The 25,296-nt window shown below is 39.2% G+C and overlaps 2 protein-coding genes across 4 annotated transcripts in view; both read left to right on the top strand.

Moving 5' to 3' along the window:
• LOC122832292 (limbic system associated membrane protein) overlaps window positions 1–25,296 on the top strand; it is a 719,104-nt gene that overhangs the window by 387,196 nt on the left and 306,612 nt on the right. The window lies entirely within an intron of this gene.
• On the top strand, window positions 21,708–24,152 carry LOC122832198. The gene is made up of 2 exons (XM_044118722.1): window positions 21,708–23,895; window positions 24,029–24,152. Exon 1 carries the CDS (start codon window positions 21,708–21,710, stop codon window positions 23,616–23,618), a length of 1,911 nt encoding a protein of 636 aa, XP_043974657.1. The 3' UTR covers window positions 23,619–23,895; window positions 24,029–24,152.

The following is a 25,296-nucleotide window of genomic DNA, read 5'->3' as shown; positions in this document are numbered from 1 at the left end:
TGATTATTTCAATTCCATAGATTATTTTCTTTTGATATATCAAATCACATTTTCTTACTTTCTTTATTTCCAATTATAATACTCCTGGGGCTCTGTGCCTATATGTTTCTCAAAGTTTAGTTGTGTTTTTTGGAAAACAATGTGAAACCGTTCAAGACATATGAATAATATTCCATTGAACTGTATTGTCTTCTATTGCACATAACAATAAATAAGCCATTCAGACTCCAGCTGTTTGATAAACAACACTGCACCTGGTGGGGTATTATTTCAGTGCGGGTTACTGCCAAAAACCGACAGGTTCAAAGTCAAAAATAACGGCAGCTGTTTTACCGCACATTCAGTTTAGATTTTGTATTTGTCTCCATAGCTGTGACAAAATTGGTCATTTCCCATATAAGAATATTCATGAATAAAATCCATAGCAAAGTAGAAGATTATTATGGGGTGCCATTTTAATGGATGCTTTGCACAGCACACAACTCGCATCTAACATGAGATTGCATTTTCCACAATCGAACATGTAAATACTTTTTCAGATGATTAAAGCAGAATAATGTTATGTCAATTAGCTCTTAAAGAGATGTTATATTCAGTCTCTTCATTAAGTTACATATTACTGCTTTCTACTTACTCTCACTCTACAAGGTACTGAAGAAACATTTTGTTTCTTTGTAATAAATCAACCAAAATAATTTAGAAAAGTGACTAAATAAAATATATTTTTTTTAGATTACAAACATCAATACAGTTCTTGCTCTGCCCCACCTCTTATGGACAAGGAGTTAATTAGAGCTTGACTATTGGAGATATTGATCATATTGAAATGTGCATGGAAGTGGCAGCAACCTGGAAGGTATTTGATTCACAAATAAACCAATAGTGACTCTGCACAGCTTGAGGTTTTGACCAACATATGGAAGCAGCCTGCACTGGCAGGCTGCCTGTGATAGGAGCTTGATGGAGGTTGTGGTTCAGGGAGATTAGGTGGAAAATATTAAGTTTAAAGGCTAAAAGGACAGTTCATGTATAAGTATAAAAGCCATTAAGTGTCACCTGTGATCATCGAAACACTTTAATTTTAGATGCAAGGGTTAACTTTAGTTATGTTTTGTTAATTTTAGTCCTCTTAAACTCCTATCAAACATGTTATATAAACAATAAAACGTAATCAAGGCATAGCAAAAGAAAGTTTTTTGCATTTTACCTTTGCACAACTGAAGATATATTGGAAATTATGCATTATTTTGGGTTTTTTGTTTTGTAAATTTAAAAAATGCCTTGCTACATTATTTGCTATAAACACAGAAAGACAGAAAATAAAGTTTCTCTTCTTTTGTGACATACTTTTTATGAAGTATAAAAAGTGTACAAGAGGACTTGAGGTTGCTTTAGTCACCTGTTATGTTATCACAGTTGTCAAAGCTAAAGCATTTTTTCAGAATATAATTGTATGGTAATTATTTAATGTTAATTAAATATGCCATGATGCATAAATATAAATTCTTTTTTTCTTAAATACTTGAATACATATTGTCCCATTTTGGAGTTGTAGAATACTGCATCTGAAACTATTTACTTGGCTACTCTGTGGTAGAAATCTAACTGCGAGAACTTTGGAAAGTAGTCATCCACTCTTCCCTGTTTTTTAGTATAATCTGTACCACAGCAATGGCAACATCTACGCTAGCTAAATCACAGAAGCAAAACAAAAAAACCTGTTTGTTCTGGCAAAGCAAGAAAAGCGGCTGCTGATTGGAAGAGTTTAAGAGTGGAGCCCCCAGCCATCCTGGAATGAAAGAATCTGCTTTCTTCTTTCAATGAATATAATTGTCTGCTCTAAATGCCTTCAGGTGCATGTGGGGCTTCTGGTTGGATGCATTTTGTTCATCACAGTTTACTTTGCAAATGTGAATGTTCTGACTGATTGAATGAAATAAGCCTGAACAAAACAGCATTTGTTTACAGAATAGCGTAGTGCTCTTGTAGTTTTCATATTTTCTGGAGCACACGCATTCATTATAAATTGTATTCTGCACTTATTGAAAATATTAAAAACATTTTTAAATCAGCATAATTTGTAGTGGTGTAATGGCGACTTACTAAATGACTTGATTTTGTGTGTAGAAGTGTTGCTACCCCTCTGGAGAGTCACTTTGTGACGTGTTGTCAGATGTCCTATACAATTTGATATGATGAAAACTGTAGTATTCATGAGATACATAATGTAGTGGAAGGTTCCCTTGTTTTCAAAATTCATAACTAGGATTGCATGTAGATGCCATCTTTACAGATGCATCTGAAATTTACCTCCAAAACTCCTGCGGCCTTGTCACTGCAGCCTCCTGGGACTTCATGGGGAGTTTGTCCCTGCTGTGACACTCCTGGGGCTTTGTGCTTGGGGCGCCTTTGGATGTATGTGGCTCCTGTCTCCATGTCTTCCTTGGTTCCTGGTGGGTGGGTTTGTGGCTCGTCTCACCCATTATAGCACATTTTTATGGCAAAATCTTATCTTGACAAGCACGCACACACACTTTTTTAAAAAAAAATTAAAATTATCCTTTCACTGTGACAATATAATATAAGACAGATGATCTGTGAAGTCCTCTTTCTTCCCCCAGCGTTAACTGCAGAAATATACCACTGTCGGAGCCAACCAGTCAGACAGGAGGGTCGTTGCGCTGTCGGTCACTTTCATTCTCACACCCTCCCCCTTGCTCCTTACTGTGCTACAGCTGGTTCAGTACAACATAACCTGCCACGAATACTAAAGCTAGTTGGCATGGCCATCGGTGACAGTGGGAAAAACAGATTTCCTGTATTTGTAAGTTTATTCGCCATACATTGAGCAGCATTGATTGACAGAGCTCCTCATCACTCATAATGGAGAACGGTGCTTTTCTTCAGACAACAGCAGCTCAGGAAGAAGATGCTGGAGACCAATCTATTAACAGATCACCTGTCTCATGTTATATTGTCATGACATGGTGACAGCTTTAACAAGTATGGGGGAAAAAAAGCATATATTTGTTAAAGTTACCGTACATACTGCAGCTTTAAGGTTCTTGCGGTTAACCTGTCCATGTACATCATTTTATCCTTATAACTCCCCCTATCTTATACAACTGCACTCAAACTGATTTTACTGCAGAATGTCCCTGGAGATATTACAGCATTGGGTCTTCATTGTCCCAGGGGACAAAATGAGCTCTCGAAGGCAGAAAGTGTCAGTAGTTGTTTAATGCTGGAGCCTTTGGAGCTTGTAAAGCTCATATGTCATCAGAACAGAGCTGTGATCAGAAATTGCTTTCATTTACTAAATACACATTTGCAGAAACAGGTACTGATATTAATTATTGCTATTTGATGAGAAAACATGCTCCAAATGGGAAGCTATATTTATATTAAAATTGAGTTTATTCTAAAATGACACATTACCATTTTTTTAGGGGAAAAAGTATAAGAAACATATTTGTATGATGTTTTTTTAATGCTTAAAGCTGAAGTAAAATAAATCTTTACATATATGTTGAAACTGTCACTATGTCATGACAGAATAATATGAGAGAGAGTCTGAAAAAAATATTACTTCACCCTATGGACCTGCTGTCATCCACAGGAAGATGCTGTCCATTAGAAACAACCAATCAGTGCTAGGAGGACGGTCTTAGCGCTGACATGGATGAAGCTTCAGGGCAAAATTTCAACTGTAACGTCCAGGAGTGGAAGCGTCCTGGTTTGCTGTAGGTGTCCGTTGCTCTGTCTGGGGTCATATTTCTGTAACCAAACAGGTGACGAGATGTTCATGGTCCAAAAGATATTGCAAAAAATAAAAATAAAAAAATGCAAGGAAATTGTTTATCAATCACTTTAAACAGTGTGATTGAGTGCAAAATCAAGTAATATATTTCATCAAACATGGAGTTTAATACTGCAGCTTAACAACCTGCCAGTCAGATGAAATTAGAGTAAACTAAAGACTCAAACCCTTATCTGCACAGACATGAGGAATGGTCTAGAGGTCTGATGCAATGGAAACTAGAACAGTAGTGCGATTGACACATGGGCACAAAAATACTTAGAACAACTTGGTGAAAGCTGAGCGCCAAAGTGATTAGTACCAGAGTCCTACAGCTACATGAGATGGACATGTTTACTTTCAATCAAGCAGTTCTTGATCACAGCTCAAATACAACACGGCTGAGCAGGGGTTTAATTTATTTATTTATTTCTGTTTTTGACATGCAGCCATACTCATTTTTGAGTCCCTTCACTGGACCTAAAAATACAGTGTCCTGCATCTCATTTATGTTGAAAATGTTCAATTCTGCAGCCACGGGTCAGTAATAAACCACAGAATAGGATTTGTTGCCATGAAGACTGGGTCATGAACTCATTATCTCAGTTAGAGTCGAGAGAACAATGAAGAAAAATGAAGAGAAAGTGAAAGGAAGAACTGTAGTATTTTTCTCCACCTCCAAAGACCCTGCATTATGGTCAGGCCTGAAAAGAATGTGATAATCTGTTGAAAAATGTAACTCTAAAAGATTATGAAAATATTTTCTCCAGTTGGATGTCAGAAGCATTTTTACGCGATAGAGAGACGGAGCACTGTGTGGAGGTGAAGCATTTTGAGATAATTTACTGATTAGGGTGTGACACAATGAGTTTCCACTAATTACCTTTTTCCAATATTCTAAGTCTTGACCGAGACACTGAATTTTGGGTTTTCAATTTCTGCAAATCACAATTATTAAAATGACAAAAGACTAGAAATATTTCAGACCATGTGTGATGATTCTCGATCATATGAATTTCACTGACAGGAAATATTGCACTATTATATATATATATATTTCTAATTTTATTTGTAAATTCAAATATTTGTTGCATTCAAAGTCCTCCCTAAAAGTTTGGTTCAGATAAATTACTTTTAAAATGACTTGTTGTGTGGGTGATCATGTAAAGTGTCTTCATTTTATTTTTCTGCTTTGTACGCCTTTCAATATTGTCAACATACATGCTGTATATTACCATCCAGTCTAGGATGAAATATGAAAAGCTTTTAGAGAAGTTCTGAGATTGTTCATTTGAGGCTTCATGATCCCAGCCATATTCTTTTTGCTACCATGCATATGCAGATTAGAATGCAAAGTCTGTCCTGACAAAATGGTCTGTCGTCAGCACAGAAATGGTCTACTTTCTTATTTCAAGTGTGTCCGAAGTAATTTCTGTCACAGACCATTGACCCTCTAGAGCAGAAAATGCCATCTTACACACAGTTGAGGATTAACCCTGTTGAATTTTTTTTGTGTACAGAATGACTGTGTGTATCCATATTCCATATGACTAGGTTCATATTGAAGTGTGTTTCCAGTCCTTTTTTTTATTTTTTTGAAGCTCATTAAAAAAGTGTATTATCAGGTAAATATAATCAGTCAGTTAAAATGATGCTTCTTCACACATAGTAAATAGTCATAATGTTGAAATGTAATGGCCATGGTTTTAAGGTTCTGATTATGTCGTTCCAATCTGCTTGGACAGAATTCAAGTATACAAACATCTCCAGATATTTTTTTGGTCCAAGCTTTTTTTCTTTTTTTGTTTTCTTTTTTTTTAACTATGACTCCTCATTGCTTTTCTTCCATTATCTCTGTTGTTGACTGCTTGTTGCAATATTAATCTTGCCATGAGAGGGCTATTTAAGGAATGCTGCATTGTACATTTTAGGAGGAGCAGCACAGCTTGTTGTGTGAACTTAACAATGAATGCATAATATAATTAAGTGAGAGCCATCACAAATAAACTCAGGCATTCATCACTGGTTTTAATTTGTGATGCTGTGCCAAAACCCACAGGTTATGTTTTATTATAATCAAATGCAATTATAATACATGAAACATAGTTGAAAAATGTAACTGATTAGCCTGAATGCTTTAATGTTTTGCCTCGCCCATTTGTTTCACCACAACTGAACAGGAACTAAAATGAATACATCCCCAAAATCTGACGACTTCAGACAAAGAGACTGATTCCAATTCATATTTTTAACTCTTTTTGAGTAAGACCATGAAAATATTCATTTTACCGTTACTTGGAAAATGGTGTGAAATGTAAAAACCTTCTTTGCTAGCTTGTGGGTTTGGGGACAGCATTAGGATTTGAAGTAATTCTACAACCATTGTAACCTGTGATAAGATGTGGTGTAAAGCCTGTTACTTTTTTTAAAAGTAATTTATTTCAAAAATGCTTTTTTCAAAAAATTGACTCAGCTCTTTCATGCTCTTTGGACCATATAGATCAGTTTTAGTTTAGTTAGAAGCAAGGTTAAATTGATATAAATAGGTTTCATCATTATGGTTTGCATTCATCTGCATTACTCTGATCCTAAGCATTTGCAGTTCAGCATCATCTGATCTTATTCCAGTTGTAATACATAATGTAACACCAGTAAAAATCTGCAGTTTTACTAGTGAACACCTATCTAAAGATAGAAATAGGCTGCCACCAAACCTTATAAAGGTTAGGATGTTGGATGATTTATTTCAGAATAATGTTAACCTACAATCCTTTAATTTACTGTGCACTGACCTTTTAACTGGCTTATAAAGAAGATTTGTGCTCCATAGTAATGCAAGTGTGCTTTTTAATATCTTGAAAATATGAAATTATGGGGCAAGTTGTTTGTTCCTAACTAATAAAATTCATAAATCTTAAACGTGCTGTTTGAAGCTGCAGTAGGGACTCCTCAGAAGACCTTGAACTTGGCCAGGAAAATTTTAACCATCACATCGATACGGGTCCCCCTCATTTCTGCTGCGATGCTGTCCTCAGCTCCGCTCCCACAGTGGAGCCAGCCAAGAACTAGAGAAATCGGCAATGGACTGAAGTCATATCGTGCTGCTCTAGTGATACCACTAGAAGCACTGTACACAAAAGACGTATTTAACCATTCAGACACATTCACAAGTGCGGACACACTGTGCAACTTGGAATTGAACCTACAACCATTGCAAGACGGCAAGGGATACAAAGGATAATGCCAGTTGGCATTTGCATTTTAAAATTTTGTGAAATGTTATTTCTAAATGTTAAATTAACAAAAATGTTAAAGAATGTAGACTAGCTGTTATAAAGATTAGACATTAAATGGACCACAAATAGTTTTGGCACATGGGTCATTTTATGCAAATATCCTGTATGTATTTTGCATTCTGTCATATTTTAGGGGTTACACATAAACACAGCAGCATCAGATTTTGCTACCAACTTTGCACAGTGGTGCAGTTGGTAGCACTGCTGCCTTGCAGCAAGAAGGTCCTGGGTGCGATTCCCAGCCCGGGAATCTTTCTTTGTAGCCTTTACTCCATCTTTCTGCATGGAGTTTGCATTTTCTCCCTGATGGTTCTCCCTGTGCATGCATGGTTTCTCTCCGGGTACTCCGAGTTCCTCCCACAGTCCAAAAACATGACTGTCGGGTTAATTGGTCTCTCTAAATTCTCCCTAAGTGTGAGGTGTGTGTGAATGGTTGTGTGTCTTGTATGTCTCTGTGTTGCCCTGCGACAGACTGGCGACCTGTCCAGGGTGTACCCCGCCTCTCGCCCGGAACGTAGCTGGAGATAGACACCAGCAACCCTCCCGACCCCATTAGGGACAAGGGTGACCAGAAAATGGATTGATGGATGGAAAATATTTGAAAAGGATAAATGAAAAAGAAGTTAAAGTGATATCCAAAAGGAAAATAACTGTACCCAGTTTGAAATTGTACAGGATGAGCTTCATCATTGCAGTCAGCTTTAGGTATCTGGTCTCAAAACTGAGGCTGCTCAAAGGCAGAAGAGCTGCTTTATATGAATGCATCCTTGGGTGATTCATTCAAAACAGGTTGTGCTAAATAGACTTTACATACAGCAGCCACTGAGCTTCTCACACATGTTGAATGACCTTCTGTTATCTTTGAGTAAACCTGTTGAACACACTTAATTTTCTTTTTTTTTTTTTTTTTCAGAACCTCCCCACCCCAAGTACAATATATATGTTGTATTGTAGTTATTTTTGAAATCTACCTATGCTTATGGTAAGAAGCACATCATCAGTATGTTCTATGAAACAGGCAGCTTTACACTGTGATTGTAGCCTTTACGTTTTTTTTTTGGGTGGTCAAACAAAAAGGCTAACTGATCTTGTATCCTATATGGTGAAACAGGTGAAGAAGGGAGACCAGATCAATTTGTTGACCTCCTGGGTCAAATTTGGAATTGATTTCCCTCACTCCATTTTCCCAGTGTGGAAATTCTGTGAAGCAGTAAATCAGTTTCTCAGACACAATAAAAAGAACTGCTGCTTGGAGGAAGGCTTTCTTCAGCAGTGAATAACACATTCCCTCTCTTGTGAACACATACTAGAGGTTGGCTAAGACATTGACTCACAGATGCATAAAGTTTATTTTTAACATCTTTTTAATATTTGCCACCTTTCTTCACTAGAGGATACTTAACCCAGCTGGTGTTTTTGAAGGCAGAACATTGTTGCTCATATCAAAGTTTATTTATATCACATATTCACAACTTCAGCTGACCAAATTACTTCATAATTGATATCATAGTTATGAGAAAATTAAGTTTGTTTAAAAAAAAAAAAGATAAAATTGGCAGTAAAATACCAATGAAATAATACAAATAAAAACGAGGACATACTTAATTGCAGTTGCAGGAATTTCCTAAACCTTGAATCAATTAAGTGTTAATTTTTTGGTCTTTTGTTCCAGTGCACAGAAAGTCTCTGTCACCTGAAAGCTGTAGCACCTGCAAACTGTAACCTTATGGCTAAAATAACATTAGTTTTAAAAGCAAAGACTATAAAGACAATTGTCTCACACACGGTTTGTGCACAAAACTATAATTTTGTACACAAGTCTCTCATAACTCAAAAGGCTAATAATATTAGACATGCTTTAAGTGCTACTTAAGACATTTAATCCTTTCCAGTTTGGCTACAATTTCCACATTATTTAGTGAAGATGTATCTCTAATCGTTTTTAAAATTTTTAAATTGCATTAACTGCTTTTCCTTTTTTACATTTTCTGATTTGTATGATCATTATTTTTATATCCATCCCAAAACATATTCATAGTTCGGGCCATCGTTATTTCTGTCATTCCAGTGTCTGACTGCAAGCTACTCCTCCATTCATGAATATTTCAGCTATATCTTACCAAAGTCTGTACCTGGATCATATCTCTCTTCTCCTCGGTTGAATTCCCCCGATTCGCTGATTCTACCTCCTTCATGGCATTGGCAAACATATCAGTGATTTTCATGCATTTTGGTGGGTCCACTTGTAGGCATTTTTGCCAGCTTTCTCCCAATTTTTTTAAATTACAGGAGTGCTGACATGGTCAATGGGCTGATAGTACTCCCCCGACTGGAGGAGTACCCTGATCAGTGAGTTTGAGAGAAAAAAATAAGATTGCAACACACCTTGTCTACTGAAGCTGTTTCCTGCCTATTTTCTAAGAAGACTACAGCTCTGATGGCTTTGATTTTATTTTTGCTTCAGCTCTTGTCATCCTAAATGGTTCCTAATGACTTTGGCAGGATATGAAGACAATTATCACTAATTTAACAATGCAGAGGTGTTTTTCTCCATCAATTTTGGTTAGAAGTGCCTGTTTTAGAACTCCATTTTACATGCTCCAGTAATGTTGTTTAGAAAATGCAGGCAACTAAAAATCCACCTGTTCTCTTATTTTCTCTTTATTATACAGACATGCTTTAAATCTTTGCCTAAATTAGGTTAATTTAAAGCAAGGCAAGCTGTTCTTTATTCTTCTAATGCAACAACAGTGCAGTTCCGGCAGGCCATGTAAAGTAGCGAGGAAGTCTGGGTTTCATGGAATAAGAAAGTCCGGCAACTACGTTATTGCTAAATTTTCATCCGACTTTATAATACTGTGAATGCACGCTGACTTTTAGCATATTGGGTACTGTTAGTCTGAGTAGCCAATAGCTCTATTGAAACATTTCTTTACATTAAGTATAGAAATGAAGGGTCAAATGATGGAACTGGGAATGGTGGAAAAAGACACTTTAATTTGTATGCCTTTTTATTATAGCTCAGTAAAGTTTATGCTTTTGACAAGGGCCTGCGATAACAGGGGCATGGGGTTCACAGTTGATAGTCTGGTGGACTGTTTGATCGGAGACCAAAATTGCAACATTTATTACATTTTCAGGTGTGTTTCAAACAAACCAAACCCTGTGGAAAAACCTACCTGCCTATGCAGTGCTGCATGAAAAATCTCTGAAGGAAGCAACACACAAACCTCTGAACAAGACATTGAGCACAACTTCCTCCTTCACAAAATGCTAAAAATCTGGCAGCTGATTTTAGCAGTTGTAGGATTTATTTTATCTTTGGCAAATGTGTCAAGCAAATGCTATTTAACAAATTCATTAGCATGAGCGGAAAATGAGGCAGACATGCACATTTGGTTTAGTTGTATTTACCCAGAATACCATGCAATACTGTCTGCTTCCTTCTTTTGGAGATGTTCGTAGTCTGCTTGGGATTCATAAATGATTTCTCTTCAACAAAGCTGAGACCTAGATTTTTTGGAGTGCCAGAGTTCACTTTTTTAGCCCAGATCAGAGTTCAGTATGCTTCCACACCTTCCAAAACAATCAGATAAATGAACTAAAATTTGATTAACGTGAACTAAATAGGACTGGTGTGAATGCATCCTCAAAGAGTATGATCGGAACGCCTGTGTTTTGCATCCAGCAAATATCTTTTTGGACTCAACAGCATCTTTCTTATTCTGTTAGGCGACTTGTAAGATTGTTGGTGTTGCCTGCTGTGGCTGACAAAGTGAGCTTTTCCAAGGACTTTTGAGATGCAGTTACTTACCCAATCTTCTGTATTCTGGACTCTGTTCAGTTTCTGATACTTATATCCAGCTGTGATCTGCTTCACTGAAGGGAAAATCTCTGATGGTGGACTCCTCTCTCCTGTGATGTTGGAAGTGTTTCCATCTGTCATTTTGTCACTTTGCGCCTTGGTTACATCTTTCATTTTGTGTCCAACATTATCCGTCTTAGTACATTTGTTTATTTTTTCTTTTTCAGATTTGCTACATTTCCAATTCAGTCAAAATCCGACACTTAAGCTGAAGATGTGTTGTTACAACAAAGGTAGAAAGTAGCAAATTATGTTACATTACTTGGATTAGTCTAGCACGGCGGTTTTCAAAGTGTGAGGCGCGCCTCCCCTGGGGGGCGCCAGAGCACTTCAGGGGAGGCGCGGTGCGAGGGAAAAAATAAACCGGAAAAGCTATCTGCTTGCTGTCTACTGATGTGAGAGAAAGTTTATGTCAACTCTATTCACATTTATCTGTGGATTTAGGAAAAAGTTGGTACTGAAGTGCGCGTGTGGGGAAATGTTTCCCTCCTTAGAGGATGTTTTGGCCAGTGATGTCAGTAACGTTACTGACGTCAGACCACTTTTTTCAGTAACCAGTAATCTAACGCGTTGCTATTTCAAATCCAGTAGTCAGACTACAGTTACTTATCAAAATCATTTTTACGTTACTGCGTTACTATCTTCTTTTGTAATTTAATCGTATTTCCTCTACTCGTCTTGTCGAGTGACCGACGTCTCTATCGACAGAAATGTAAACAATGGAGGAGATCGCATTTTGTTGGTGGAAAAACTGGAACTATTTTGAGTTTCTGTCGACAAGTCCGATTATTATAAGCGGCTTTGGGCTTCATTTTTTAAAGTCTCTTGAAAATTTAACGACTGTGCTGGTTGCGCCTTTTTGGGCGAAGTTACTCATTTGGGCTTGGAAATAAGCAGAGACTCATAATAAATCCCAGAATTTGTCCGTCATTAACGTAGTCTTACTCCGTCTCTCCCTGTTCATCATTTCCGGATGATCCGTCCCGCTGTGTCTTTGTTAATGTCAAGTTAATATATTACCTCTGAATGACGTCAAGCTTCACGTTGCGCTCCAGAAAACTGCAAACATCGAGACCAATATGAACAGCGCAATAATCGTGAAAACAGTCACGAATAAACGTGTCCGGAGTTGGCAATAATTATAATGTCAACTTAACGCCACTATAATTATTAATATTACTGTAAGTGTCACAAATATGTGCAACCATCTGAGCTGTGGAGCTGCAGGAGGAGCTCTGTGCGCTGCGACATCAAACTCAGGGCCGTAACGCAGAATCTGGAGGCTGGGGGAAAATCCTTCTTAGAGTTTTCCAGACAACAGTAGAACACACAAATTACTCACGGTATTAGTTTTTTGTACAATCTCCTCTTCAGTTCAACCTTATCAGTGGAGACACATTGTTGACGTTACCATTATAAAATAGCTGATAATTAAGTATTGACAAAGCTCAATGTGATTTTCACAGGAGGTGGAGCGTTGTTGTCAGCAGCTGCTGAAAGTAACTAAAAGGTTACTTTTAATGTAACTTAGTTACTTGCAAGTCAAGTAGTCAGTAATCTAACTAAGTTACTTTTTCAAGGAGTAATCAGTAGTCCGATTAAAGTTACTTTTTCAAAGGGGGGGGGGCGCGGCAGGCATTGTGCTCCTTGGAGGGGGGCTCACCCTTTCATACTTTGAAAACCCCTGGTCTAGCACACCTTCTTCTTCAAGGTTTAGCCGTATGGAAAATTTTGCCAAATGGATGAAGTTTTAAGATTGCTTTTGATGCCACACAAACATTTTTATCTCTACACTCTGTTGCATCTTTGTTTTTGTTTTTTTTATCTGAAAGTTTTGTCCTCTATTCACATTTATCTGGTAGTTGTTAGACAGGAATGCAGGTTGTTTTGGGTTGGGGGGTTGATATTTGGGAAAGGTCATCGGGCCAGCTGTGTCAAGAACTAAGGCCCCTGAACACTGGTCACAGACTTTAACCTTGCACCACTACCAGGCACTTCCTCTTTGCTTTTAGTGAACTCACAGATCTCACACAACTCAATTTTTTTTAGCACTGTTCTGTGGCATTACCATTGCCCCTCTGTGTGAGGGGCAAGTAACTGCATTATGAAAGGACTAGAATTTGTGGTGAAATTTAACCTTTGGCTTAATAAAATGAACCACTTGTGTTATGGTACTCATTGCATGTTCTATTTTCAAAGGTTTGCCACATAATGATTCCTAATGTTTGATGCAGTGATAAACTGTCAAGTCACCTGTGACATTGTTTCTCAGATCCTTAAATAAATTCACTCTTGTGACAACACGTTGTGGGGACTCCATCTATTGTCAGTCCCTCAAGTTTATCCCAAGTCATCCCCATCTGACTTGCACATCTGGAAACCTCTTCAAAACATCTTCTTTGTTCTTGTGCCAGTCATTGAATGTAAACCCCCAAATCACCGCTGTTGCGTACAGGCTCAAGTGTACTGCATGGATAAAAATTGACAACTGGGCACTGTCCAAATTGTTGATGCTCTTACCTACAGCTAGGAGAACAGAAATGAAATATTTTCTGTTTTCTACAAGTTTTTTGGGGAATTGGCAACATGCTGACTTACAGAGTCAGCAATGGTGTTTTGGCTTAAACTCATATTTATAAATGATTGCCTTTTTCCTGGGTAAACGGCATTTCAGTCTTTCATCACGCACTTTTTGACAGATTCATTTTTGGTGAAGTGTTGGGCTGGTTTTTGCACCTCTTCTGCCACAATAAAACTGGCCTTCACATCTACGTCCTATTGTGATTTGGCTCTTGTGAGCACAGCCTGCTGTGACGCCAGATTTTTCTTTATTCTTTCTTCTGCTGGAGTCATTGTTTTGTATCTGTTGCGGTGCCGCATTTCATATATAGTCTTATTAGGTTATATTATTTTATCAGAGCCACACTCTCTGTGCACAGAAGACACACAGCTTTGCCCTTTACATTTGTAGACATACACTGCTCCCACCTGTCATGAAAACACCTGTTTTCAAAGTCTATTTGTTAGAAAACTTTTGAGAAGGGAAAAATTTGAACATAAATAAAGGTGCTGAGAATCTCCACAAGGCCACTGATGAATAAGGAACTCATGCTCCACCTAACAAGCAAGCAGTGCGTTTCGTGACTTATGGTGGTGTGTGCAGCATATCGGCAGCTCAGCTGTAATGGTAATTACCACTCCATATATAACTTATTCATGTCGAACTCAAGTCCCTTTTTCACTATGGTTCTTTTTAGGTGTTAATTTTTTCTAATACAATATTGACATTATGAAGACTTGAAATGATTTAATGTAAATAGCAGAGATTGGAAAACAGAAAAACGCTGAATATCTTTCATGATCTTTCACCAGATGTCAAGGTCATGGATGTACTGCTGTTGTGCAAGTCTGAAGTTAGATTTGAAAATTACAGTGCATGTTAAATAACTTGCAAAAAAAGCAAACTGAACTGTATTTATGGCAGGGGTCCCCAAAAGTTGGTCCTTGAGGGCCGGCATCCTGCATGTTTTAGTTCTCTCCCTGGTGGCACCAACAACCTTTTCAGCATGTCAATGTTCTTCTTAGGCCTTCTAACAAGCCACCATTTGATCTGTTAGACCAGGGACAGAACTAAAACATGCAGGAGGCCGGCCCTTGAGGACCGACTTTGGGGACCCCTGATTTATGGTGATATTGCACAGCGAAATTTAGCACTCTGTGTTGAAGAGACTATATATCTGTCACAATTTGCGGTAGAGAGGTGGTGAGGCAGACGCAGAGGACCCAGGTTGGTGTGAAGGAGATGATGATTTAATGAAGAAATGATGTCAAATACAAAGTCCAAAAATCCAGGCAGCACAGAATGAGTTGAAGGCTATGGGTCAAAACTGGTAGCAACTGGAAAACGAGACTTCTGACGGCAGACTTGACACAAATAGACAGATAAGCCAAGGACCCAACAAGCAACACAGGTGGGTTTAAATACACAGGGAGGAAATCAGGAGAAACAAACCGGTGTAACTAATCAAGGGGTAGACAGACAACAGAGACTCTACGGAACACAGAAACCTAAATAAACACGAACAACCAAATCCTTACAATAGCTATGCATTTCCATGCACAAAGTGCCATTTTGTAACACGATCAAGTTGCCTGTTAACTTTGGTCCCTATAGACATTTTGTAAATAGCAAAAGTGACTTAAGCATGAGGAAGAGCTACGTGGAAAAGGTGATACTTGGTGAAAGTGTTTATGCATCAAGAATGGAGATTAAAGGATTTCTCAAACATGCATGAAATAATCCAAGCAACATCCCAGGTATATTTTTGATGATAAATTATCATTATAACATGATGTAAAGCTCAAAGTTGATTTTACATAATCCCCCACTTCCCCCCTTCAAAAATTTTTCCTTTATGCCAATAAAATGCCAATCATATTTTGTCACCCCTACCTACAGCTGTTTGGTTCTTGAATAAACAACAATACAGATATTTCCACATTTACAGACCAGCACGTCTCTATTCCAGTCCTCAGGCTCCCTTGCTCTGCATGTTTTAGATGTACCTTTATTCCAGAGCAGCTGATACAAATGTTTGCATGACCATCAAGAGCTGCAGAAGTCTATTGATTCAATCCAGGTGTGTGGCAGAAGGGAAACACCTAAAACATGCAGGGCGGTGGGGGCGTGAGGACCAGAATTGAGAAACGCTGACCTAGGCTAAATGTATCGATCTAAAAAAAAGCTGTGAATAGATGTATCATTGAATTGTGTTTAAAAAGGTCTATGTGCAGCATAAACATTGAAATCAGTATATTTCTTGCTGGGACTAGGTTAAGTGTATTGTATTAAGTGTAATTATCAGTTGAATGTCTTAACATCCTTATTAATGGTATTATTACCAGCTGTTAATGCACTGATCATGGTTTTTTTTTCATTTGTTGAAATATTTCTTCAAACCCTGACACATTTTCTGATTCTTATTCAAAGCAGCTGAATTGATGATCCCATTAGACTATAGGGGGTAAAGCTGTATACATCTTCAGTAGGGAACCGTTTTAGCGCCCTGCAGGTTTATCTCCGTCTCTGAAGATGAATGCCGAGTCTGAGCTGAATGACTCTTGAATCCATTATGAAGTCTCTCTGTGGCTCACTTTTCCCACCATCCTCTAGAATGTTGGATCACTCCAGGAGGTGCCCTTGTGTATTTTGGTGTCCAAACTGAGCTTAAAGACAAATGTGAGGGTCTTTAAGTTGATCCCTCCATCAGACTCTTTTATCTATGAACTGTTGGAGGAAATAAAAAACATAATTGGAACTGTCGTTGTTTAAAGCAAATAGTTGCCTGAGAATAGTTGCATCAATTGTATTTTAAATCCCCCACCCCCTTGAGAGTTGCTTTATAGATGTGTCAGAGCATGCTGAAGCTGAAAGCTGCCCTCCTACAATAATTCACTCTACTACGCCGCAGGAAGCTATTGTGAACTCCAGATTAACAGCCATGACACGAGCGTGCCCTTAACCCCCCTCTCAGACCACATAAAGCTGCCTTTAGTTACTTGCTACAGTGAAGTAAAGATGTTTTAGGCTAAAATGTGGAACCTGAGCTTCACATTTATGACCGTGAAAGTGCATGAATGAATGCATGGATGACTGCGCATAAATAAGACGTACTGATCTGTGAAAAGATTAAAAGAATTCCAGGGTTTAATTAATCAAATATGTGAATTTTCAAATCGTCTCACTCCAAATGGGACTGGCATTACTGTTGCAATATCATGCATCCATCATAACCCTAATTTTTTACTTTTTCAGATATATTAGCAAGTTCACCTCTAACATCAAATATTTAAATGTGACAAAAACAATAAAGTCATGAAAGTCTGGGGAAAATGGATAAATACTTTTGTCATAACCGTGTATGTAGTCATATATGTATTCTATTATGCATTAGTGCGACTCACTTAAACAGTTGCATAACTTTGTCATTACTTTTAGTCATTCTTTGTTTAATTTTTTATATTGCATACCTTCCATTATTAACAAATGTTAGTTAATAATGTTAATAATTTTTACAATCCACCCTAATGGTGGATTTTTATCTTGAAAATATTATTTTTCAGAGGCTTTAAATGGCTGTTTATGGGTTCTCTGCATGCATGTTTTTTTGTTTGTTTTTGTTTTTGTTTTTTCAAAGATGCACATTGACAAAACAATGTGCATCTTGTGGTTTTTGGCTTCAAACATTTAATTTCTCATCAGTTCTGTCTGCCAGTGTTTTATGTTAAGATGAAGCTTCTGCCAATGTAGTGAAACCTGTTTAATTTAATGTTATTCAATGTTGAGTTCATCTATTGAGGCCACCTAGTGGTAAATGTTATAATTTTGTCTATTACCGGTTAACTGACGCCATCTTGAGGTCACCTTTATTACGGCAGTTTGTTTACCGAAAGGAAGAAGGCCTGTTGATCGTCTTGCTCTGAAAGAAGTCTTTTTTGTTGTGTTTTCTTTAACCTGAATCCAAAAAAAGGAAAAACGGCATCGTCTGTAAGTACTGTTCTAATGTGCGTGTCATATAAATCATAATTTGTAACCGTTGACATATTTTACGTGAAGCTAGAGATTTTACATGTGTTAGCCTAGCTAGCATTCATTTTTTCTGTACCTTTGTGTGTTACAGTTTTACACGATTCTCATTAAACCCTGCTAAAGAACCAAATGGAGTGCTTCTTGGTGGACGGATGAGAAAGTGTTTAGCTACCTGTATAGCTGAGTTACTGCTAAAAGTGACAGTGCTTAGCGAGGCCAGGACAGTAAAAAGACGTCCCACGCAGAAAAGACAACGGATAAAGACAACTTCTGAGCCATGGACAACAAAGATAATGGACAGAAGGCAAGTGATGAGCAATCAAATAAGGACATGGATCAAAATACAGTGCACTACGTCCGTTCCGTAGCCTCACGGTCATCTGCGTGCTCCTCAGTCAGTTTGGCCGCAGCGAAAGCAAGAGCTAAGGCTGAAGCAGCTAAAGCTAAATTGGAGTTTCATGATAAAGAGACATATATTCAGATTGAGAATATAAAACTTGAAGCATCACTGCACTCACTCTACAAAAGGAAGTTACAGCTGCTAATGCTGAAGCAAAAGTATTTGAGGCAGTAGCAGCAGACATAGAAGAAGGAAAATACAGTGAGACATCCGAGCGCAGCCCTGCAGCCATACAAACACTGAAAAGGACAGAAGACTATGTAAAAGAGCAGTCATCTTACTTCAGTCAGTACGACTACAAGGATGAAGGGACTCACTCACACCCACCTAACACTATGCCCAAAGCTGTTAACGTGCAACAATATACAGTACCTATGCCTGCTGCTGTAACCACGCAACAACACGCAGCATCAGATGAATTCAAGTCTCTTCCCATTCATCAGCCAGACATGACAGGAGGGCATGTTGAACAATCCCCCAACTTTAATTCTTACTATGGAGGTGACACAATGCACAATGTTAATGTGGAAACTGCTGTTCCTAGCTCTAATGTAAACTCAGGAAATCCCACATTTGATCTGGCAAGGTTTTTAGCACGCAGCCAAGTCATAACATCTGGTCTGGTCAAATTTGATGACACTGCAGAACATTATCAAGCATGGCGAGCTTCATTCATCAGTGCTATAGAGCCACTAGGGCTGACACCTAGTGAAGAAGTTGATCTGATGGTGAAATGGCTTGGCAAGGAGTCAGGTGAGCATGCGGCCAGAATAAGAGCAGTTAATGTTAACCGGCCTATGGATGGACTAAAAGCAATATAGGCAAGACTGGACAAAATATATGGCTCACCAGAGGCAATTGAAAATGCTCTTTTCTCAAGACTTGAAGCTTTTCCCAAAATCCAATCCCGAGATAACCACAAACTTCAAGAGCTAGCAGATCTTCTACAAGAGCTCCAGATTGCAAAGCAAAGTGACAAGTTGTGTGGTTTGGCCTATTTGGACACGGCTAGAGGTGTCCGCCAATTGTAGAGAAGCTCCCCTACCCTCTACAGGAACGCTGGATGTCACAAGGTTCTAGATTTAAAAAAGAATATAATGTGTCTTTCCCACCATTCTCCTTCTTCAAAGAATTTGTGTGCACAGAAGCTGAAGTAAGGAATGATCCAAGTTTTAAGACTCTCTCACTCACGTGTGCTCCTCAGAGAAAGGAGAAATGTGCTCCAGTCAGACACCCAGTTGCTGTCAATAAAACAAATGTCACACAAGATCAAATAAGCACTCCTGTCAAATTAACAGAGAAAATTCCTGTTAACCCAGAAAAACAATGCCCTATCCATAACAAACCACACCCGTTGAGTAAGTGCAGAGGATTTGTTAAAATGACTCTTGATGAGCATAAAAACTTCTCAAAGAACACATGATCTGCTATCGCTGCTGTGCTTCTACAAGTCATATGGCCAAAAACTGTCAAGCTCCAATCAAATGTTTGGAATGTGCAAGTGACAGACATGTTAGTGCCATGCATTTCAGTAGAACAAGCGCAGTTCAATCCTCAAGTCAGCCCCCACCGTGTGCAGAGGACGGCGGGGAGGAAGAGACGAAACAGGAAATAAGCTCAAACTGCACTAAAGTCTGTGGCATAGGACAAAGTAGTAAATCGTGTTCCAAGATTATTCTGGTTAACGTGTATCCCTCAGGTCAACAGCAGAGGAGTATGAGGATGTATGCAGTTCTGGATGACCAGAGCAATCTCTCCCTGGCAAGAAGTGAGTTTTTTGATAAGTTTGACATACACGGCACTGAGGCTCCTTACAGCATCACAACATGTATGGGCGCAACACAAGCATATGGAAGAAGAGCCCATGGTTATGTCATAGAGTCTCTAGACAAAGAAACATGTCTGCAGCTTCCCACATTGATTGAATGTGACAATCTTCCTAACAACAGGAAAGAAATCCCGACACCGGAAGTGGCCTATCACCACAAGCACCTGAACAAAATAGCTTCAGAAATCCCTCCTCTCGACCCCAACGCTGAGATTCTCCTGCTGATAGGAAGAGACCTGTTGAGAGTGCACAAAGTACGGAAACAGATAAACGGACTGAATAATGAACCATTTGCACAAAAGTTGGATCTCGGCTGGGTGGTAGTCGGTGATGTCTGTGTCAATGGAATGCATGGGCCTCCAACAGTGAGCAGCATGAAGACATACATATCTGACAGTGGCAGACCTTCTACATTTGTAGAGTGTGAGAACAAAATGAAAGTAAGAGACTTGTACACAGAAACATCAGACACACTTTCAGTGTTTTCAAGAACAATTCATGATCACCAGTTAGCTCCCTCTATTGAAGACAAACGCTTCTTGGAAGTAATGGAAAAAGGCTTTCTCCAAGATGATTCAAATAGCTGGGTCGCCCCTCTCCCATTCCGGCATCCTCGTCGCAAGCTACCTAATAACAGAGAATATGCAGAGAAGCGTTTTGCCTCTCTGGAACGCAATCTTCAGAAAAAACCTGAAATGAAAAGACACTTTTTTGAGTTTATGCAAAGGCTATTTAATAATCATCACGCTGAGCTTGCTCCACCACTCGAAGAAGAAAAGGAAAGGTGGTACTTACCCACTTTTGGAGTTTATCATCCACAAAAGCCCAGCCAAATACGTGTCGTGTTTGATTCATCTGCACAGTTTGACGGCGTCTCACTGAATGACGTTTTGCTGCAGGGTCCAGACCTAAATAACAGTCTGCTTGGAGTTCTGATGAGATTCAGAATAGGCCCAATCGGAGTTTTAGCAGATATAGAGCAGATGTTCCACTGCTTTGTGGTTCAAGAAGAGTGCAGAGACATGCTCAGGTTTTTGTGGTACCGCGACAATCAGCCAGGAAATGAAGTGGTTGAATACCGCATGAGAGTTCACATATTTGGGAACAGCCCATCACCTGCAATCGCCATTTATGGCCTACGGAGGGCAGCAAAGGAAATGGAGCAAGTCTATGGCAGCAAAACAACAGAGCTAGTGGAGAGACATTTTTACATGGACGACGCACTGCTGTCTTTCACATCAGAAGCTGAGGCCACAAAGACAGTAGAGCAGCTTCAAGAAATGCTATCCGTTTCCAACCTGCGACTTCATAAGATAGCGTCAAACAGTGTCAATGTCATCAACCACTTCCCAGCTGAAGACAGAGCCAAGGATATAAAAGATCTGGATCTGTTCACAGATGATCTCCCCGTACAGCGCAGCCTGGGGGTTATCTGGAACCTCATGACAGACACTTTTACATTCAAGGTCCCAGAGAATCAGAAACCATTCACCAGGCGTGGTGTGCTGTCTACAGTAAATAGCTTATTCGGACCTGCTAGGCTTTCTAGCACCTATCACAATAAGAGGAAGAATGATTCTCAGAGACATTACTAAAGAGAATATTGAGTGGGATGCTCCTCTGCCTCAAAGTAAATATGAAGAGTGGAAACGTTGGCAAGAGTCCCTCTCAGTTTTGAAAAACCTTCATATTCCAAGAACATACATCACATTTCCAGTGAGTCAAGCCAAGACAATTGAGCTTTGTGTTTTTTCTGACGCATCAGTACAGGCTATCTCAGCTGTCGCATATTTAAGAGTCACCCATGATGATGGTCATCATGAAGTGGGGTTCATCTTTGGCAAATCAAAACTTGCCCCCCAGCCTGAGCTTACAGTTCCCAGATTTGTGCTCTGTGCAGCTGTGCTAGCAGTAGAAGTTGGAAACTATTATGCATGAGGTAGATGTAAAACTGGATGCAGTCAGGTACTTCTCAGATAGCAAGGTAGTCTTAGGCTACATTCACAATGAGAAAAGAAGATTTTACGTTTTTGTCAGTAACAGAGTGCAGCGCATCAGACAAGTGTCTCAGCCTAATCAGTGGAGATTTGTGCCCACCGAACTCAATCCAGCAGATTGTGGCTCGAGATCAATTGGAGCAGAAGAGCTTGTCAACACCCTCTGGTTAACTGGACCAAGATTCCTCACAGACACGGACTCGACAAAGATTGGTTCAGACGAACAATACTTGCTTATCAATCCAGATGATGACACAGAGGTCAGGGTGAATGCCACCAATGCTGTAACAGAGTCATCAACTCACAAACTATTTTCAAGTTGCTTTGAACATTTTTCCAACTGGAAATCTCTCCTGAAAGCGGTTGCCAGACTCATTCACATTGCTCAAAGCTTCTCAAACAAAAACAGCAACAGCTGTCGAGGTTGGCATTACTGCAACAACATCTCATCTTCAGAAATGGATAAAGCGGAGCGACTGATCATTCACACAGCGCAACAACAGTGCTTCTCACAGGATATCTCGGCAGTGAGGAAAGTCCAAAGTCTATCAAAAAACAGCCCTATTCTCAGACTCAATCCATTCATCGACAATGAGGGGCTCCTAAGAGTAGGAGGACGTTTGCAGCATTCTATGCTACAAAGAAACGAGTCAAATCCAGTCATAATACCCAACAAACACCACATTGCAACTCTGCTAGTGCGTCATCATCACGAGAGAGTGAAACACCAGGGAAGGCATCTAACAGAAGGAGCCATTCGCACCAGTGGACTGTGGTTGGTTGGAGGTAAGCGGCTCATAAGCACCATCATTCACAAGTGTGTGTTTTGCAGAAAGCTACGTGGACTGTCAGAACAACAGCTTATGTCTGACCTACCTGAAGAAAGGCTCAAAGTGGACCCACCATTCTCATATGTGGGCCTGGATGTCTTTGGCCCATGGGAGATTGTGACAAAACGTACAAGAGGAGGCCAAATAAACAACAAGAGGTGGGCAGTGTTGTTCACATGCATGTCTACCAGGGCCATCCACATTGAGGTTGTAGAAACAATGACTGCCTCAAGCTTCATCAATGCTCTCCGGAGATTCTTTTCACTCCGCGGACCAGCCAAGCAACTAAGGTCTGACAGAGGGACCAACTTTATTGGCGCCTGTAATGAGCTGAAACTATCACCGCAAGATGCCAATAACGTGATCAAAGACTATCTAACAGAACAGAGGTGCACATGGGAATTCAACCCGCCCCATGCATCCCACATGGGTGGGATTTGGGAAAGAATGATTGGGGTTTCTCGTCGCATTCTAGATGCTCTACTCCTAGATGTGAAGCGACCTCAACTCACCCACGAAGTCTTGGTGACCTTCATGGCAGAGGTCACAGCTATCGTTAATGCCAGACCCCTTGTGCCAATTTCCACAGATCCTGAAGCTCCACTGGTCTTAACGCCAGCTATGCTTCTTACTCAGAAAACAGGAGCTCCTCCTCCAGTTCCAGACAACCTGACAGAGAAGGACGTCTTCAAGAGCCAATGGAAGAGAGTTCAGATACTAGCCAACAACTTTTGGACAAGATGGCGGAAAGAATATCTCTGCACCCTTCAAGGTCGTCAAAAGTGGCTCGTAAAGAAAACAAATCTCAAGGAAGGAGATGTTGTCCTCCTGAAGGATTCCACTGCAAAGCGCAATGAGTGGCCCATGGGACTTGTTGTTAAGACATACCCCAGCAAGGATGGACTTGTGAGAAAAGTGGATGTTAAAGTTGCAAGACATCAGGGTGTAAAGACATTCAGCCGACCAATCTCAGAATTGGTTCTTTTGTTGACACCTAGTAATGTGGACATTTGATTTAGTGGCATCTCTTAAAGATGCCAGGCGGGGAGTGTAGTGAAACCTGTTTAATTTAATGTTATTCAATGTTGAGTTCATCTATTGAGGCCACCTAGTGGTAAATGTTATAATTTTGTCTATTACCGGTTAACTGACGCCATCTTGAGGTCACCTTTATTACGGCAGTTTGTTTACCGAAAGGAAGAAGGCCTGTTGATCGTCTTGCTCTGAAAGAAGTCTTTTTTGTTGTGTTTTCTTTAACCTGAATCCAAAAAAAGGAAAAACGGCATCGTCTGTAAGTACTGTTCTAATGTGCGTGTCATATAAATCATAATTTGTAACCGTTGACATATTTTACGTGAAGCTAGAGATTTTACATGTGTTAGCCTAGCTAGCATTCATTTTTTCTGTACCTTTGTGTGTTACAGTTTTACACGATTCTCATTAAACCCTGCTAAAGAACCAAATGGAGTGCTTCTTGGTGGACGGATGAGAAAGTGTTTAGCTACCTGTATAGCTGAGTTACTGCTAAAAGTGACAGTGCTTAGCGAGGCCAGGACAGCCAACAATGTGAGGAAATGTCAATAGGAATGGAAGAACTCCATTACACTCTTTAATCAAATGGCTCAGAATAATTACAAACAAAACCTTTTTGCATTGATCACTCCAAATACTTTATTTGTAGGTTTCCCTTTTAGAACAGAAGCCAAACAAAGTAAGCTTTTACAACCACTCAAGTGGAAAGCCACCAATCTCAATGTAAGCCACAATGTGCATTAATTGTTTTGGAGGTGAGGGGTTTATGGATAAGTATGAAAATGTATAAAACCCCTGTTCACAGGTCAAGGCGTACTCTGAGCAATACAATTCTGTTTTGTAGATATAGAACCAAAGGGGGGAGTTTCTGTCATTGTATTGTATTTTCATACTGCTATTACAAAGAATGGATTAGCTATCTGCCTGTGGTGGACTTTGCCACAAACAAAAACCAAAGGATGAATGTAAATGAGCGTGCATGTGTTATCACAAGGATGTCGTAGCAAGCAGATGCATTTGTGAGCTCTAAACCCTCCTTATGTAAATGAGCTTAAACAATCGCTGCATTATTTTCCTGTTTTGGATGATGGGGAAAATAATGATGGAAAATTCAGAGGAAAGACATGCTTCTAAAATTATTTGTTTTTGTTTTTTTTATGAAATGGAACCAAATAACTGTACTTCTGTACTTTGACATATTGCATTGTATTATATATATTTTTTTAGTCCCATGGCCTTCAAGTAGCTCCAAAAGACACGAGTAAATCAATGTGGTTAGCAATTCCCTTTAATATTGTATTATAAAACATGTCTTAGAAGAGAAGTAATGATCCTGATCATTACTTCTGAATTGTATAAAATTTTGAAAATGAGATCTGTTCTTGATTTTCCTTCAGATTCTTTAACAGCAAAAGCAGCAGCGATTCAAAAGCGTCCAGCTGACAAAGTTGATATAAAACCATAGCAGTAAAGGCAAGTGAATAGTTGGAAAGAAATTACTGTTGCACAGAAGTTTAATTCACATCTTTCTATTTGTAAGAAACAGCTTCTTTTATTGGTCTGTGTTGATATAGTAGAATTAACTGTGGAGATATATTTCTATTTGTCTACACATACAACCCCGTTTTATATGGAACAGTTGCATTATATGTACAGTGTA

This window comes from Gambusia affinis, linkage group LG06, assembly GCF_019740435.1.
Source record: "Gambusia affinis linkage group LG06, SWU_Gaff_1.0, whole genome shotgun sequence".
NCBI classification, from domain to species: Eukaryota; Metazoa; Chordata; class Actinopteri; order Cyprinodontiformes; family Poeciliidae; genus Gambusia; species Gambusia affinis.
The sequence above is the reverse complement of the archived record's forward strand: the minus strand, read 5'-3'. Positions and strand labels throughout refer to the sequence as shown.